The sequence below is a fragment of the Salvelinus sp. IW2-2015 genome, unplaced genomic scaffold (assembly GCF_002910315.2).
Source record: "Salvelinus sp. IW2-2015 unplaced genomic scaffold, ASM291031v2 Un_scaffold2324, whole genome shotgun sequence".
Classification (NCBI taxonomy): domain Eukaryota; kingdom Metazoa; phylum Chordata; class Actinopteri; order Salmoniformes; family Salmonidae; genus Salvelinus; species Salvelinus sp. IW2-2015.
In genome coordinates, this window is record NW_019943649.1 from 61,138 (window position 1) to 79,804 (window position 18,667).

The 18,667-nt window shown below is 42.0% G+C and overlaps 1 protein-coding gene across 6 annotated transcripts in view; it reads left to right on the forward strand.

The window, feature by feature from the left end:
• Positions 1 to 226: 226 nt before the first annotated feature.
• klhdc3 (kelch domain containing 3) overlaps positions 227 to 18,667 on the forward strand; it is a 45,590-nt gene continuing 27,149 nt past the window's right edge. For 2 of the 6 annotated variants that reach the window (XM_024140889.2, XM_070440239.1), the window contains exons 1-5: positions 227 to 321; positions 12,386 to 12,684; positions 15,766 to 15,942; positions 16,156 to 16,271; positions 16,370 to 16,441. In XM_024140889.2, coding sequence (XP_023996657.2) covers positions 12,531 to 12,684; positions 15,766 to 15,942; positions 16,156 to 16,271; positions 16,370 to 16,441 — 519 coding nt within the window. In that variant the 5' untranslated portion in view covers positions 227 to 321; positions 12,386 to 12,530. Of the gene's footprint in view, positions 322 to 3,507; positions 3,710 to 6,331; positions 6,403 to 6,490; positions 6,597 to 6,693; positions 6,812 to 12,385; positions 12,685 to 15,765; positions 15,943 to 16,155; positions 16,272 to 16,369; positions 16,442 to 18,667 lie in introns of those variants that run through there. The other 4 variants (XM_024140890.2, XM_024140891.2, XM_024140892.2 and 1 more) reach the window with 4 other exon arrangements.

Here is an 18,667-nt window from a genome sequence, read left to right on the forward strand (position 1 = left end):
GATGTCCCATCCTTTCAGGGTGATGGAATAAGGTAGGAATAAATACATTTAATTAGTGGAGTAGGGGGGTGTTAATTTTATTTTGTATAATTTTGAAATGAGTGAGTGTAGTGTTAGATGGTAGGCTATTTATTTAGCACATTTGTATTTTTCAAGTAAAGTATAGGGAGTTGTACTCCAGTCTAGTAGGTGGCGGTAATGCAACAAATTGAATGCCAACTGCCGTTAAACCTCAGAGAAGAAGAAGAAGTTAAACCTCACAGAAGAAGAAGTAAACATTACTTTTCGAGGGCCGAGAAGAGAGTGGATCCAGCGTCCAAGGTAACGTCGGCTTACAAACGTACATGTTTGCGTATACTTTGAGTTACAGCTTTGATTAAAAGACATATATCTGGCTCACCTGTGGAAGTTGGTGATTTCAATTGTTTAATAGCTCTCGTGTGGGTCGTTAGCTGCCAAGTTTGATAGCAAACGTTAGCTAGTTTGCGTACCATCGTTTGGATTGCTGTCTATTTAGCTAGCCCAACGATATTGCTAACGTTAGCTAGCCCCAAAGAAGCTACTTTACAGTTGGCCAAAGTTGTATATACTGTCTAAACCCAGGGTCGTTACAATACGTTTCCTATCTAACTAGTTTTTAGTCACGTTCAATGTTGTCTCACGTTAGCTATATCCGAACTAAGATTAATGTTAGTTATTTAAGTTGGCTAACTAGCTGGTTTACGAAGCTAGCTGGCGGAGTAGCGCAACGTATGCAACTTTTCTAAGCTATCTGGCTTCTATTGATACAGTTTGAGGTGTTTGCTAAGAGAACTCAACTACATCTGGTATGCTAGTTAACTTAGCTAGCTAACTAGCTAGAGGTTATTAGTTAGCTAGGGACATTTGCATAGTTGACAGTTTATTCGTACTAGCGTTACTATAGTCGTCAACTAAGCTGCGTGGACATTATAAAGATGTGAACATTGTTATTCAGAAGATGTGTTTAAATGTGTTATTCCAATGTGTGGACATGTATTTAATCAGTAAAATAAACCTAGTTGGCTGGTTTGCTACTCTAGTCAGGTAACGTTAGCTAACGTTAACTACTTAGCTAGCTATATTTGTCAGCTAGCAGCACGGGTACACTACAAAACAGGATCAATGAGTTCGCCAGCTAACTTTGATAGCTAAACAACCATCAATAACTATTGATTATCTGATTAACTAAGAAATATAAACTTATGTATTTGGTTGAGTCAATTAGACCATGCCAATTGATTGAATAAAGGTTAAATATGTCAGAATATTTAGGCAAGTTAGGTGGCTGACTCATTGATTATGCTTTGTAGTATGTTGCTTTGACACAGACTTTTAGCCAGCTAGTTACAGAAACTCAAATCTTAGCTAGCAGCTATCTGGCTAGATCATATATTTCTCACAATCATGCTAACTAGCTACCTAAGGAACCATATTATTTTCTGAAATCAGTAGGTAGTAGTGCTTTAGCATGTGTCCTGTGGTAGGGGCCTTTCTCCTTGAGGTCATCTGGAAATAGAAGGGTGTGCATTATTAGTCCTCAGAGGGTTTATTTATGAGCGCTGTTTAAGGTTATAGGTGACTGGAACAGCAGACACACTGGTTGAGAGGACCAAAGCTTCAGTTGTGGTTTCCCATTACCCTTACAGTGTACCACAAATAATTTTCAACCAACTTTAACTTGGCAATGCTATCTTCCTTCTCAAATGTATCTTCTAAAATGGCTGTGTCCAGTTTCAGGTGGTTCTTTGGAAGTTAGAACTGTTATTATTAAAATAAATATTATTTTTTTGCTCCATGAATTAATTAAACAATGTGTAATACGCTGCCTTGTCTATATTCAATCTTCTCTAAAGATGGTCTATTATAGTGACAAGATACTCGATTGACCATGATTTAAAAAATAAAAAATCTTACAATTCCACATCAATTTACAATGCAGAATATTGATCCTGTTACCTATGTTTGACCTCTAGGGTTGGACGATGAAATTACGTCTACCTCAACCCTTCACAGACAGAACGCAGTTACAGTAACATGTCAATAGTGACATTTGATATCTTTTCAGACAATTAAAAACAGTGCTGCATCAGATCTTTTTCAGACAGAATTCTGCTCTTGTGTAAAATGTTCTGTAGGGTTTCCTTGATAACAACAAATGTCGCTGCTGTGTTTTCTATAGTATTTTTTTATGGTATGATAGCTAGATGTGTTTTATTTCTACTAAATGTCTTGGTAAGTCATGGTACTTTGAAACTTTGAAGTACTTTTTTAGGAGATTGGTCTGCGTGCAATCAGGCTGCACGCAGCAGCTCAAGATTATTTGATTGACAGTTCTGGTTGCCTAGTAATGGATTTTACTAGGCTTTAGTGGAGAGACCTGGCACCATTAGTGGAGAGACCTGGCACCATTAGTGGAGAGACCTGGCACCATTAGTGGAGAGCACGAGGCCAGTGCGAGGGAGAGGAAGGCAGAAGCCTGCTCATGTTTTGGTAATCTGCATCTCGCAATGTATTGCATGCCTTGTAAATTCAGTAAGTAGCCTAAAGTTGGCCTCTTCTTCCTCTCTGGTTTTATTTGAATTATACAACTTCCCCCAGGCCTTTATACCCTGTCGGCTATAACTTCCCCCAGGCCTTTGTACCCTGTCGGCTATAACTTCCCCCAGGCCTTCGTACCCTGTCGGCTATAACTTCCCCCAGGCCTTCGTACCCTGTCGGCTATAACTTCCCCCAGGCCTTATTCCGTACCCCCTGTCGGCTATAACTTCCCCCAGGCCTTCGTACCCTGACGGCTATAACTTCCCCCAGGCCTTCGTACCCTGTCGCTATAACTTCCCCAGGCCTTCGTACCCTGTCGGCTATAACTTCCCCAGGCCTTCGTACCCTGTCGGCTATAACTTCCCCCAGGCCTTCGTACCCTGACGGCCTATAAACTTCCCCCAGGCCTTCGTACCCTGTCGGCTATACACTTCCCCCAGGCCTTCGTACCCTGTCCGCTATAACTTCCCCCAGGCTCCTCCTTGTACCCCTGTCGGCTATAAACTTCCCCCAGGCCTTTGTACCCTGTCGGCTATAACTTCCCCCAGGCCTTCGTAGCATATTAGAAGTTAAATCATTTGTTGCCTAATTCACACCTCATCGACCTCCATACAAAAATTCTTAATTTTGTAAGCTTATTTTTCATGGGCAGAGGAAAACCTCTTGCCTCACGTCTTCCTCTGACTTCTTTCATTGATTGAAACAGGTGATTTGTTATACATGACGTGGCACTTTGGGGTGGACCCACCTGTCTCGATCAAAGGTTGGAAATCGTCAAAACAGCAGTGTACACCTGTTGGATACTTCATGGAGCGTTTTCAGAGCATTTTCTAAAATTCAAACGAAACTACCTGCAACTGGACACAGACATTTTACCCATCACCTTGGTCTTGAGACATGCAATTGAGACGTCTCAAGATGTCTATCATCTTAACATTTTGAAGACATGTCAATGCAATGTCCTGAGACATTTTGTGTGTCTTCAAGACACTAATGTCAAATAGTGCTATGTCTTGAAACATTTTAGGAATGTTGGAAATTTTTGAAATTCATGGAACATTCTTCAGTTAACTCACAGTTGATGCCAGACACAAAAACAACAATCTGGTCAAACCTGGAGGATTTAACAAATGTTTTTTTTCTACTTGAGGTAAGCAAGCAAAGCATTTTAATATGTAATTCTGGTCTTTTCTGTGCAGTTTTTATTAAATAGACTACATCTAAATCTTAACAAAAAAGATCTATATATACAGTTGAATTTCGGAAGTTTACATACTCTTAGGTTGGAGTCATTAAAACTAGTTTCAACCACTCCACAAATTTCTTGTTAACAAACTATAGTTTTGGCAAGTCGGTTAGGACAATCTACTTTGTGCATGAACACAAGTAATTTTTCCAACAATTATTTACAGACAGATATATTCACTTATAATTCACTGTATCACAATTCCAGTGGGTCAAGAAGTTTACATACACTAAGTTTACTGTGCCTTTAAACCGCTTTGAAAATTCCAGAAAATGATCAGTATGCTTAGAAGCTTCTGATAGGCCAATTGACATAATTTGAGTCAATTGTGAGGTGTACCTGTGTATGTATTTTAAGGACTACCTTCAACTCAGTGCCTCTTTGCTTGACATCATGGAAAATCAAAAGAAATCAGCCAAGACCTCAGAAAAAAAAATTGTAGACCTCCACAAGTCTGGTTCATCCTTGGTAGCAATTCCCAAATGCCTGAAGGTACCATGTTCATCTGTACAAACAATAGTACGCAAGTATAAACACCATGGGACCACGCAGCCGTCATACCGCTCAGGAAGGAGACACGTCTGTCTCCTAGAGATATAACGTACTTTGGTGTGAAAAGTACAAATCAATCACAGAACAACAGCAACTACCTTGTGAAGATGCTGGAGGAACGGGTACAAAAGTATCTATATCCACAGTAAAACGTGAAGCACGGGTGGCAGCGTCATGTTGTGGGGGTGCTTTGCAGGAGGACTGGTGCACTTCACAAATAGATGGCATCATGAGGATGGAATTATTATGGGATATATTGAAGCAACATCTCAAACATCAGTCAGGAAGTTAAAGCTTGGTCGCAAATGGGTCTTCCAAATGGACAAAGACCCCCAAACATACTTCCAGAGCTGTGGCAAATGGCTTAAGACAACAAAGTCACGTATTTGGAGTGGCTTCAGCAGTCCACAAAGGACGCCCTGACTCCATATCCTTCTTAGAAAGACTTGTGAGAACTTGAAAAGAGCATAGAATCGACTCCTAACCTCGCATCTAGGTCAACCACACCTCGGTCGTCGCAAACTTCATTCATCCCTGGACTTACACGACGTATCGTCCACTAGCGCAATCGATGATCACGTCGAAGATAACCACACAACTTCAGACTTTCTCTCTGATGCAGAATCAAACCATCATTTTACCTAAATACAGAACTGTGCGAGCCAAGGCAGCCTGACAAACCCTGGCACGCCAGTTACACAGCCTACATGTCAGGAATAGGAAGTGGGCCCCAAAAATTCACCCCCCAATTATTTGAAGCTTGTGGAAGGGCTACCTGAAATGTTTGTCTTCAAGTTAAACCATTTAAGGGCAATGCTACCAAATACTAATTTGATGTATGTAACTTCTGACCCCACTGATTGTGGATACAAGGTGAAATAATCTCTGTAAACAATTGTTGGAAAAATGACTTGTCATGCACAAAGTAGATGTCCTAACCGACTTGCCAAAACTATAGTTTGTTAACAAGAAATTTGTGGAGTGGTTGAAATACGAGTTCAACTCTGTGTGTGTTTTATAGACAGACAGATCCAGTAAAACATTTCCAGACCTACTCATTCAAGGGTTTTTGTTTTATTTTTCAATTTTCTACATTGTAGAATAATAGTGAAGACATCAAAACTATGAAATAACACACATGGAATCATGTAGTAACCAAAACTAATGTTAAACTAATCAAAATATATTTTAGATTCTTCAAAGGAGCTACCCTTTGCCTTGATGACAGCTTTGCACACTCTTGGCACTCTCAACCAGCTTCACCTGGAATGCTTTTCCAATAGTCTTGAAGGAGTTCCCACATATGCTGAGTATTTGTTGGCTGCTTTTCCTTCACTCTGCGGTCCAACTCATCTCAATTGGGTTGTGGTCGGGGGATTGTGGAGGCCAGGTCATCTGATGCAGCACTCCATCATTCTCCTTGGTCAAATAGCCCTTAGACAGCCTGGAGGTGTGTTGGGTCATTGTCCTGCTGAAAAACAAATGATAGTCCAACTAAGTGCCAACCAGATGGGATGGCGTATCGCTGCATAATGCTGTGGTAGCCATGTTGGTTAAGTGTGCCATGCAGAGATCATCCGTTCACCTACTGTCTCTCAAAGACACGGCGGTTGGAAACAAATAATACCAATTTGGATTCAGACCAAAGGACAGATTTCCACAGGTCTAATGTCATTTACTCGTGTTTCTTGGCCCAAGCAAGTCTCTTATTATTATTGGTGACCATTAGTAGTGGCTTCTTTGCGTGAATCAGGCCTTCATGGTCGAATTGCTGCAGTCTCCTCTGCGTACACTTTTTTTTGTTGCTTACAACATGATTCCATATGTGTTCTTTAATAGTTTACAATGTAGAAAATAGTAAAAATAAAGCAACCCTGGAATGAGTAGGTGTCCAAACCTTTGACTGGTACTGTGTGTGTGTGAGATATATGCCTAAAATACATTTGATAAATAGCTGATGCATGTATTGGTCAGGATGCCAACCTCGTGCTGCAGAGTAGACTGGACTTATCTGACTGCTGACCTCTCTACATGGATAGTCTAAGGTAAGACTGGATGCTTATCTGCGTCTTCCTTTTACATGTGCTTTGATAGTTATTGTGTAGTGAACATGTACTATTTTTCTTTTGACAGGATATGAGGATGGAAGACATCAGCTGTCACCCAGAAAATACAAGTGAGGACAGTGTGCTTAACTGATTCATGTCAAGCAGCCCTCGTGGACGACATTCTGCTTCAGGTGAGCTATTCACAATTAAGGTACAAGAAAATGGCAGGTTAGAGGTGATATTGTTATTGCTGTGTTTGATACGTACTGACATTGTATTTTCCTGCAGGTTAAGAGCAGCTCTGAGATCCCCCAACAAGATATGACTCTCTGTCTATAAAGACTTGAAGAGTTGTTTGGTGCTCTGTACCACCTTTACCAAAAGCTGTTTTGTTGCATCTGAAAAGGTTATTTTGGTCAATAAATCTTGATTACTTTGATTTGGTGTGCAATACAATTTATGGTATGGATTTGCGTGGCTGTTATAGTGATTTGATTCGTATTTATAACTAATAAAACATGAATATAATTTCTTGTCATAATGAAACACCTCTACTTCTTGGCATTTTCCGTGTTGACTGACCTTCATCTCTTAAAGTAATGATGGACTGTCGTTTCTCTTTGCTTATTTGAGCTGTTCTTGCCATAAAATGGACTTTGTCTTTTACCAAATAGGGCTATTTTCTGTATACCATCCCTACCTTGTCACAACACAACTGATTGGCTCAACACTTTAGGAGTAATGTCAAATAAATTCCACAAATTAACATTAAACAAAGCACACCTGTTAACTTCTTAACGGGATCGATATGACAACAGCCAGTGAAAGTTCAGGGCGCCAAATTCAAACAACAGAAATCTCATAAAAATTCCTCAAGCATACAAGTATTTCACACCATTTTAAAGATACACTTCTTGTTAATCCCACCACAGTGTCCGCTTTCAAAAATGCTTTACAGCGAAAGCACCACAAACGATTGTTGGGTCACCGCAAAATCACAGAAAAATACAGCCATTTTTCCAGCCATAGACATGAGTCACAAAAAGCAGAAATAGAGATAAAATTAATCACTAACTTTTGATGATCTTCATCAGATGACACTCATAGGACTTCATGTTACACAATACATATATGTTTTGTTCGATAAAGTTCATATTTATATCCAAAAACCTCAGTTTACATTGGCGCCATGTTCAGAAATGCCTCCAAAATATCCGGAGAAATTGCAGAGAGCCACGTCAAATAACAGAAATACTCATCATAAACTTTGATGAAAGATACATGTTTTACATAGAATTAAAGATACACTTGTTCTTAATGCAACCGCTGTGTCAGATTTCAAAAAAGCTTTACGGCAAAAGCACAATATTCAATAATCTGAGAACAGCGTTCAGGCACAAAAGCAAGCCATATTGTGGAGTCAACAAAAGTCATAAATAACATAAATCTTCACTTTGCTGATCTTTGTTGGAATGCACTCCCAGGACTCCCACTTCCACAAGAAATGTTTGTTTTGTTTGGTAATGTCCATCATTTATATCCAAATAGCTACTTTTGTTAATTAACGTGTTTGGTAAACAAATCCAAAGTCACGAAGCGCGTTCACTAAAAGCAGACAATGTCAAAAAGTTCCGTAACAGTCAGAAACATGTCAAACGATGTATTGAATCAATCTTTAGGATGTTTTTAACATAAATCTTCAATGTTCCAACCGGAGAATTCCATTGTCTTCAGAAGTGCGATGGAACAGAGCTCGCTCTCACATGAACGCGCATGGTCAGTGCATGTTCAGGTCATGGCAGCCCTTACTCATTCCCCTCCTTCGGCCCACCTCACAGTAGAAGCATGAGACAAGGTTCTAAAGACTGTTGACATCTATAGTGGAAGCCGTAGGAAGTGCAAACGGACCCATATCCCACTGTGTATTCGATAGGCGATGAGTTGAAAACCTACAAATCTCAAATTTCCCACTTCCTGGTTGGATCTTTTTCTCAGGTTTTTACCTGCCATATGAGTTCTGTTATACTTCATAGTTATATTTCATAGTTTTAATGTCTTCACTTATTCTACAATGTAGAGAATATTAAAAAATAAAAACCCTTGAATGAGTAGGTGTGTACTGTGTGTGTGTATATATACACAGTGCATTTGGAATGTATTCAGACCCCTTCCACATTTTGTTACATTTATTTAATTAATTAATGTATTTCTTCAACCTACACACAATAGCCCATAATGCATGTGCAGACCAGCTGGCTGGAGTGTTTACGGACATATTCAATCGCTCCCTATCCCCGTCTGCTGTCCCCAGATGCAAGATGGCCACCATTCTTCCTGTACACAAGAAGGCAAAGAGAACTGAACTAAATGACTACCGCCTCGTAGCACTCACTTCTGTCATCATGAAGTGCTTTGAGGCAAGTTAAGGATCATATCACCTCTACCGTACCTGACACCCTAGACCCGCTTCAGTTTGCATCCCGTCCAACAGGTCCTCAGACGATGCAATCGCCATCACACTGCCCTATCCCATCTGAACAAGAGGAATACCTATGTAAGAATGCTGTTCATGGACTATAGCATTCAACACCATTGTATCCTCCAAGCTCATCAAGTTGGAGGCCCTGGGTCTCAACCCCGCCCTGTGCAATTGGGTCCTGGACTTCCTGACGGGCCGCCCCCCAGCTGGTGAAGGTACAAAAAACATCTCCACTTCGCTGAACGTCAACACAGGTGCCCCACAAGGGTGCGTGCTCAGTCCCCTTCTGTACTCCCTGTTCACCAACGACTGCGTGGCCATGCACGCCTCCAACTTAATCAAGTTTGCAAACGACACAACAGTAGTGGGCTTGATTACCAACAATGACGAGACAGCCTACAGGGAGGAGGTGAGAGCCCTCGAAGTGTGGTGTCAGGAAAACAACCTCTCTCTCAACGTCAACGAAACAAAGGAGACGATCGTGGACTTCAGGAAACAGCAGAGGGAGCACCTCCCCCTATCCAACTAACTAAATATGCAGGTTTAAAAAAATATACTTCTGTGTATTGATTTTGAGAAAGGCATTGATGTTTATGTTTAGGTACATTTGTGCTTTTGTTAAAACATCACCTGTTTGGCAAAGTTGAAGTAGGCTGTGATTCAATGATAAATGATCAGGCACCGCATTGATTATATGCAACGTAGGACAAGTTAGTTAACCTAGGGATATCATCAACCATGTGTAGTTAACCTAGGGATATCATCAACCATGTGTAGTTAAGTAGTGATTATGTGAGGATTGATTGTTTTTGATAAGATAAGTTTAATGCTAGCTAGCAACTTACCTTGGCTCCTTGCAGCCACAAGGTCCTTTTGATGCTGCACTCGCGTAACAGGTGTTCGGCCACGCAGTTTCCTCGTGGATTGCAATGTAATTGGCCGTAATTGGCGTCCAAAAAAGCAGATTACTGATTGTTATAACTTGAAATCGACCCTAATTAATCGGTCGACCTCTATTCTATAGAAGGTCCCACAGCTGACAGTGCATGTCAGAGCAAAAACCAAGCCACGAGGTCAAAGGAATTGTCCGTAGAGCTCCCAGACTGGATTCTGTCGAGGCACAGATCTGGGGAAGGGTACCAAAACATTTCTGCAGCATTGAAGGTCCCCAAGTACATAGTGGCCTCCATCATTCTTAAATGGAAGAAGTTTGGAACTACCAAGACTCTTCCTAGAGCTGTCTTCCGGGCCAACCTGAGCAATCGGGGGAGAAGGGCCTTGGTCAGGGAGGTGACCAAGAACCCGATGGTCACTCTGACAGAGCTCCAGAGTTCCTCTGTGGAGATGGGAGAACCTTCCAGAAGGACAACCATCTCTGCAGCGTTCCACCAATCAGGCCTTTATGATGGAGTGGCCAGACAGAAGTCACTCCTCAGTACAAGGCACATGACAGCCTGCTTGGAGTTTGCCAAAAGGCACCTAAAGGACTCAGATCATGAGAAACAAGATTCTCTGGTTTGATGAAACCAAGATTGAACTCTTTGGCCTGAATGCCAAGCCTCATGTCTGTAGGAAACCTGGCACCATGACTACGGTGAAGCATAGTGGTGGCAGCAGCATGCTGTGGGGATGTTTTGTAGAGGCAGGGACTGGGAGACTAGTCAGGATCGAGGGAAAGATGAACGGAGCAAAGTACAGAGGTTGTTGATGAAATCCTGCTCCAGAGTGCTCAGGACCTCAGACTGGGGCAAAGGTTCACCTTCCAACAGGACAATGACGTTAAGCACACAGCCAAGACAACGCAGGGGTGGCTTTGGGACAAGTCTCTGAATGTCCATGAGTGGCCCAGCCAGAGCCCGGACTCGAACTCGATCAAACATTCTGGAGAGACCTGAAAATAGCTGTGCAGCAACGCTCCCCATCCAACCTGACAGAGCTGACAGGATCTGCAGAGAATTGTATATTTAACCTTTATTTAACTAGGCAAGTCCGTTAAGAACTCATTTTTATTTACAATGACGGCCTCGGAACGGTGGGTTAACTGCCTTGTTCAGCGGCAGAATGACAGATTTTTACCTTGTCAGCTCAGCGATTCAATCTAGCAACCTTTCGATTATTGGCCCAACGCTCTAACCACCTGCCCGAGAAGAATGGGAGAAACTCCCCAAATACAGGTGTGCCAAGCTTGTAGCATCATACCCAAGAAGACTCAAGGCTGTAATCACTGCCAAAGGTGCTTCAACAAAGTACTGAGTAAAGGGTCTGAATACTTATGTAAATTTAATATTTCTTTTTTGTGTGTAGTTTGATGAGGGGAAAAAAACAATTTAATACATTTTAGAATAAGGCTGTAACCTAACAAAATGTGGAAAAAGTCAAGGGGTCTGAATTATTTCCGAAGGCACTGTGAAATATATATTTTTATCATTTGAGATGGGGGCTCCCTTGTCTCGCGGGGGGTGATTGCTCCGTCACTGCTTATAACTATAAGTTAACTATCTAAGATTTGTCAAATAAATGATATTCAGCTCAGGGCTCCAACTATGTATTTGGTTTGCTAACTTGCTAGGCAAGCGGCTAGATGTCAAGATCAAGCTTCTTGGTTACAGCAGCGACAATCAACCCCCTCTTGGATCGAGATACGTGCTGCCTAAAATGTTTTGTGCGAAAAATAAAATAAATAAATACCGGCCCTTGTGTGCACTTCCGTTAATACGGTATGACAGTATGAAAATATAGATACCGCCCAACCCTAGTGACCACCTCCTAAAATAACCTAGCAGAGATAATGCAGGGTCCTGAGGAGCTGTCAACAGCAGAACAGAGCTGAGTTCCCCTCTGTCTGCATGCTGCGTCGTCCTCCTCAGTGTCCTTTTCTGTTAGAGCTAGGCCTAACCATTTCCTTACATATCTGACCTCTCCTCTACATCTGACCTCTCCTCTACATCTGATCTCTCCTCTACATCTGACCTCTCCTATGCATCTGACCTCTCCTCTACATCTGACCTCTCCTATGCATCTGACCTCTCCTATACATCTGACCTCTCNCTCCTATGCATCTGACCTCTCCTCTACATCTGACCTCTCCTATGCATCTGACCTCTCCTATACATCTGACCTCTCCTCTACATCTGACCTCTCCTCTACATCTGACCTCCTATACATCTGACCTCTCCTATGCATCTGACCTCTCCCATACATCTGACCTCTGCTATGCATCTGACCTTTCCTACTTCTCTGAACTCTCTCTGACCTCTCCTACTACTCTGACCTCTCTCTCTGTCTGATCTCTCCTACTACTCTGACCTCTCTGTCTGATCTCTCCTACTACTCTGATCTCTCTGTCTGATCTCTCCTACTACTCTGATCTCTCTGTCTGATCTCTCCTAATACTCTGATCTNCTACTCTGATCTCTCTCTCTGTCTGATCTCTCCTACTACTCTGATCTCTCTGTCTGATCTCTCCTACTACTCTGATCTCTCTGTCTGATCTCTCCCCAGGTCTGTTTGAGGGTGGATGGGGTGACAGCAGAAGAGAGGTAATGGACTAGTACAGGGTGACAGGCTGCCAGGGAGCCGAGAGGAGGACAGGTGAGGAGCGGTGCTATTGGAGCTTTAGCTGCTAGCGGAACGCTGTTAGTGTGGGATGTTACGCTGGACGACTCACCTGGACGGAGGGCCGCGGAGGGTGAACCATGCTGCCGTCTCCGTGGGACACAAGGTGTACTCCTTCGGAGGGTACTGCTCTGGAGACGACTACGAGACGCTGAGACAGATAGATGTGCACATCTTCAACACAGGTAGTTACTGTTATAGACTTGCTAAAGTCTGGTATGACTGTCTAGGGCTACATCAGTACAACTGTGGATAATGTGTGGGGACTGAGGAGGACTAGGATACACTGACACAGATAGATGTCTTCAACACAGGTAGGTCGATGGAAATTCTACTGTGAAGAAGGTAGTTCAGGAAACTATATAGAAACCAGTTAATCTTCATTATGATTTCTGATAGGCCTAAATCACTAACACACGTTATCCTGACCAGAGTTTATCCTTTACCTGTTTGATTTAGTTCAATAGATTAAATACAGTAGCCTCGTTCAATAGATTAAATACAGTAGCATAGTTCGATAGATTAAATACAGTAGCCGTGTTCAATAGATTAAATACAGTAGCATAGTTCAATAGATTAAATCAGTAGCCTCGTTATAGCTTAAATAAGTAGCCTCGTTCAATAGATTAAATACAGTAGCCTCGTTCAATATATTAAATACAGTAGTCTTGTTCAATAGATTAAATACAGTAGCCTAGTTAATAGATTAAATACAGTAGCATAGTTCAATGATTAATACAGTAGCCGTGTTCAATAGATTAAATACAGTAGCCGTGTTCAATAGATTAAATACAGTAGATAGTTCAATAAATTAAATTCAGTAGCCTCGTTCCAATAGATTAAATACAGTAGCATAGTTCAATAGATTAATACAGTAGCCGTGTTCAATAGATTAAATACAGTAGCCTAGTTCAATAGATTAAATACAGTAGCATAGTTCAATAAATTAAATACAGTAGCATAGTTCAATAGATTAAATACAGTAGCATAGTTCAAAAGATTAAATACAGTAGCATAGTTCAATAGATTAAATACAGTAGCATAGTTCAATAGATTCAACATACATGTGCATAGTTCAATAGATTAAATACAGTAGCGTAGTTTCAATAGATTAAATACAGTAGCGTAGTTCAATAGATTAAATCAGTACGTAGTCAATAGATTAATACAGTAGCCTCGTTCAATAGATTAAATACAGTAGCATAGTTCAATAGATTAAATACAGTAGCATAGTTCAATAGATTAAATACAGTAGCATAGTTCAATAGATTAATACAGTAGCTGTTCAATAGATTAAATAAGTAGCCTGTTCAATAGATTAAATACAGTAGCCGTTCAATAATTAAATACGTAGCTGTTCAAGATAAATACAGTAGCCTAGTTCATTAGATTAATACAGTAGCTAGTTCAATAGATTAAATACAGTAGCCGTTCAATAGATTAAATACAGTAGCCGTAGTTCAATAGATTAAATACAGTTAGCATAGTTCAATAAAGTTAAATACAGTTAAGCCCGTTCAATAGATTAAATACAGTAGCAAGTTCATAGATTAAATACAGTAGCTATGTTCAATAGATTAAATACAGTAGCCTAGTTCAATAGATTAAATACAGTAGCCTCGTTCAATAGATTAAATTACAGTAGCCTGTTCATCATTAATACATAGCTAGTTCAATAGATTAAATACAGTAGCCTAGTTCATAGATTAAATACCAGGTGCTCAGTTCATCTAGATTAATATCAGTAGCCTCAGCTTTAATAGATTTAATACAGTAGCCTGTTCAAACTACGATTAAAATCTGTGGTAGCCTAGTTCAATAGTATTATTAATACAGTAAAGCCTTTCATAGATTAAATACAGTAGCCCAGTTAATAGATTAATACAGTAGCCATGTTCAATCAGATTAAATACAGTAGGCCATGGCAATAATGTACCTAGTTCAATAATTGAAATCTATGCCCAGTTCAATAGATTAAATACAGTAGCCTCGTTCAATGATTAAATACAGTAAGCCTAGTTCAAAGTACATTAATACAGTAGCTAGTTCAAGTGGTTAAATACAGTAGTGTATAGTGTTGCTGTCCTCTGTAATTGTTACTAGTGTCTTGTAGTAATGTTAGTGTCTCAACTATGTTAGTATAGTGGTCCCTCTCGTGCTCTGTAGTAATACTTATGTTCCTCAACTTATGTACGTTTACTAGTTGTCTCTCTGTCTCTGTGGTAATATCGTGTGTTTCAACTATATAGTGAGTACTAGTGTCTCTCTGTCTCTCTGTTATGTAATACTAGTGTCTCTCTGCGTCCTCTGTAGTATTTACTATGGTCTCTCTGTCCCTCTGTAGTATACTAGTGCTCTCTGTCTCTCGTGGTAGTAATCTAGTCGTCTCTCTGTCTCTCGTAGCTATCTAGTGTCTCTCTGTCCCTGTAGTAAATACTTAGTGTGGTCTCAACTATGTTAGTAAATACTGTGTCTACTGTCCTCTGTGTATGCTTAGTGTCTCTCTGTAGTAATACTAGTGTCTCTCTGTAGTATACTAGTGTCTTCTCTGTAGTAAATACTAGTGTCTTCTGTAGTACTAACTATGGTCTCTCTGTAGTAATGCTGGGTGTTCCTCTCTGTATAAATGCTTAGTGCTCTCTGTCTGTAATACTAGTCGTCATCTCGTAGTAAATACAGTGTATCTTGTAGTAATACTAAGTCTCTCTAAGTAATAAATGTTCTCCTGTATGTAAACAGTGTCCTTCTCCTGTAGCTATTATGTCTGCTTGGTAGTAATTACAGTTGTCTCTCTGTAGTACAATAACTAGTGTCTCTAGTAAGATACTAGATACTCGTGTACCGTAGTACTACTTGTTCAGTAAAACTAATGGTTTCTGTAGTTAAACAGTGTTCTCTTGTAGTAATACTATGTTCTTGTTCTACTTTGCTTCTTGTAGTAATACTAAGTGTGCTCTCTTGTTATAAATAGTAGTCTCTCTGTAGTTATACTATGTTCTCTAGTAGTAAATAGTGTTCTCTGTATAATAATAGTGTCTCTCGTAGTAGAATATGTTCTCTTGTAGTCACTATAATTCTGTAGTAATCCTAGTGGTCTCTCTTGTCGTAGTAACTAGTCTCTCTTAGTAATACTGTGTCCTCCTCTGTAGTAATACTAGTGTCTCTCTGTAGTAATACTAGTGTCTCTCTGTAGTAATACTAGTGTCTCTCTGTAGTAATACTAGTGTCTCTCTGTAGTAATACCAGTGTCTCGGTTTCCTCTCTAGTTTCCCTGCGGTGGATGAAGTTGCCTCCAGTGAGAACAGGTGGTAGGGAACATGCCAGGGATGTCCCCTACATGCGTTACGGTCACACAGCCGTACTGCTGGAAGATACCGTCTACATCTGGGGGGGTCGTAACGACACGGAGGGGGCCTGCAACGTCCTCTATGCCTTCCACGTCAGTAAGTACACCTGATGGTTTGTGTTGTATGTCAGCTTGATTTAGAAGTGGAGATCCACCCGTTGTTGGATGGAATAAAGCAGACCGAACACCTGCCTGGCTAGCAATGTGGGTTAGATGTTTCCACTTGGTGTATCCACAGCTGCAGTCTCTAGAACAGTATCTCCTGGATAACGTGCCTGCTGTTAGGTTAACATGCCTGTTTGGTCCCCAGACAACCACCGGTGGTTCACCCCTAAGATATCTGGGACGGTTCCGGGAGCGAGAGACGGCCACTCAGCCTGCATCCTGGGGAAGGCCATGTACATCTTTGGAGGGTATGAGCAGCTGGTAAGAATCCTTGACCTCTAACCCTGACCCGTGTGTCCTGGGGAAGCTCCTCTGTTTGGCGTTACCATGACATTCCCCTGTTCTCTTCTCTCTTCCAGGCTGACTGCTTCTCTAATGACATTCACAAGCTGGACACCACCACCATGGCCTGGTCACTAGTCAACGCAAGGGTGAGTTACCCAACCCTAACCTCTGACCATTTCACTTCCTGGGGGTTGGCGTTACTAGTCCAGTTTGAGACCATTTCACTTCCTGGGGGTTGGCGTTACTAGTCCAGTTTGAGACCATTNTTCACTTCCTGGGGGTTGGCGTTACTAGTCCAGTTTGAGACCATTTCACTTCCTGGGGGTTGGTGTTACTAGTCCAGTTTGAGACCATTTCACTTCCTGGGGGTTGGCGTTACTAGTCCAGTTTTATTGAGTGGACATAACAGAAAGGCCCTTAAACATCCTCTGGGAGTCAGCCAAGCAGTAAAAGGGACAGAAGTGTACACTACATTATACTGTTACCCTGCCGATACCTAGCCGGCTGAAAACGATATCGCTACAGGGTGGGGGCAGGGTGAAACTGTATCATTTTATAGAGCGATAGGGGAAAATTCAGAAGTTACATATTATTACATAATATATACATTATTTTTGGAAAATTATATATACAACATGTACAGTAAAGCTGCTGTTTTCAAGGAGCTTATAAGAAATCCCGCTATGCCCTCCAAAAAAAACATCAATCAGGCAAATCATCAACACAGGATTAAGATTCAATCATACTTCACCGGCTCCGACGCTCGTCGGATGTGGCAAGGCTTACAAACTATTAGACTACAAAGGGAAGCACAGCCGCGAACTGCCCAGTGACACGAGCCTACCTTGCGAGCTAAATAATTTATATTCTCGCTTCGAGGCAAATAACACTGAAGCATGCATGAGAGTACCAGCTGTTCTGGAAGACTGTGTGATCACGCTCTCCGTAGCCGATGTAAGTAAGACCTTTTAAACAGGTCAACATTCACAAGGCCGCAGGGACAGACGGATTACCAGGTGCACCGCGGACATGCGCTGACCAACTGGCAAGTGTCTTCACTGACCTTATCAACCTCTCCCTGTCCGAGTCTGTAATACCAACATGTTTCAAGCAGACCACCATAGTCCTTGTGCCCAAGAACACTAAGGTAACCTACCTAAATGACTACCGACCTGTAGCACTCACGTCTGTAGCCACGAAGTGCTTTGAAAGGCTGGTCATGGCTCACATCAACTCCATTATCCCAGAAACCCTAGAACCACTCCAATTTGCATACCCTCCAACAGATCCACAGATGCAATCTGTATTGCACTCCACTCTGCCCTTTCCCACCTGGACAAAAGGAACACCTATGTGAGAATGCTATTCATTAACTACAGCTCAGCGTTCAACACCATAGTGCCCTCAAAGCTCATCACTTTAGCTAAGGACCCTGGGACTAAGCACCTCCCTCTGAAACTGGATCCTGAACTTCCTGACGGGCCGCCCCCAGGTGGTAAGGGTAGGTAACAACGCATCCACCACGCTGATCCTCAACACACGAGACCCTCAGGGGTGCGTGCTCAGTCCCCTCCTATACTCCCTGTTCACTCATGACTGCATGGCCAGGCACAACTCCAACACCATCGTTGAGTTTGCCGATGACACAACAGTGGTAGGCCTGATCACCGACAACGACGAGAGCCTGTAGGGAGGAGGGCAGAGACCTGACCGTGTGGTGCCAGGATAACAACCTCTCCCTCAACGTGATCAAGACTAAGGAGATGATTCTGGACTACAGGAAAAGGAGGACCGAGCACGCCCCCATTCTCATTGACGGGGCTGTAGTGGAGCAGGTTGAGAGCTTCAAGATCCTTGGTGTCCACATCACCAACAAACTAGAATGGTCCAAGCACACCAAGACAGTCGTGAAGAGGGCACGACACAACCTATTCCCCCTCAGGAGACTGAAAAGATTTGTCATTGGTCCCCAGATCCTCAAAAAGTTATACAGGTGCACCATCGAGAGCATTCTGACTGGTTGCATCACTGCCTGATATGGCAACTGCTCTGACCGCAAGGCACTAGTGCGTACAGTATATCACTTGGCTTCCTGCCACCCAGGACCTCTATACCAGGCGGTGTCAGAAGAAGGCCCTGAAAATTGTCAGACTCCAGCCACCCAAGTCGTAGACTGTTCTCTCTGCTACCGAACGGCAAGCGGTACCGGAGCGCGGAGTCTTGGTCCAAGAGGCTTCTTAACAGCTTCTACCCCCAAGCCATAAGACTTGTTGTGCTTTGGGTTAGGGTTAACTCGTTGTGCCTTGGGTTAGGGTTAACTCGTTGTGCCTTGGGTTAGGGTTAACTCGTTGTGCCTTGGGTTAGGGTTAACT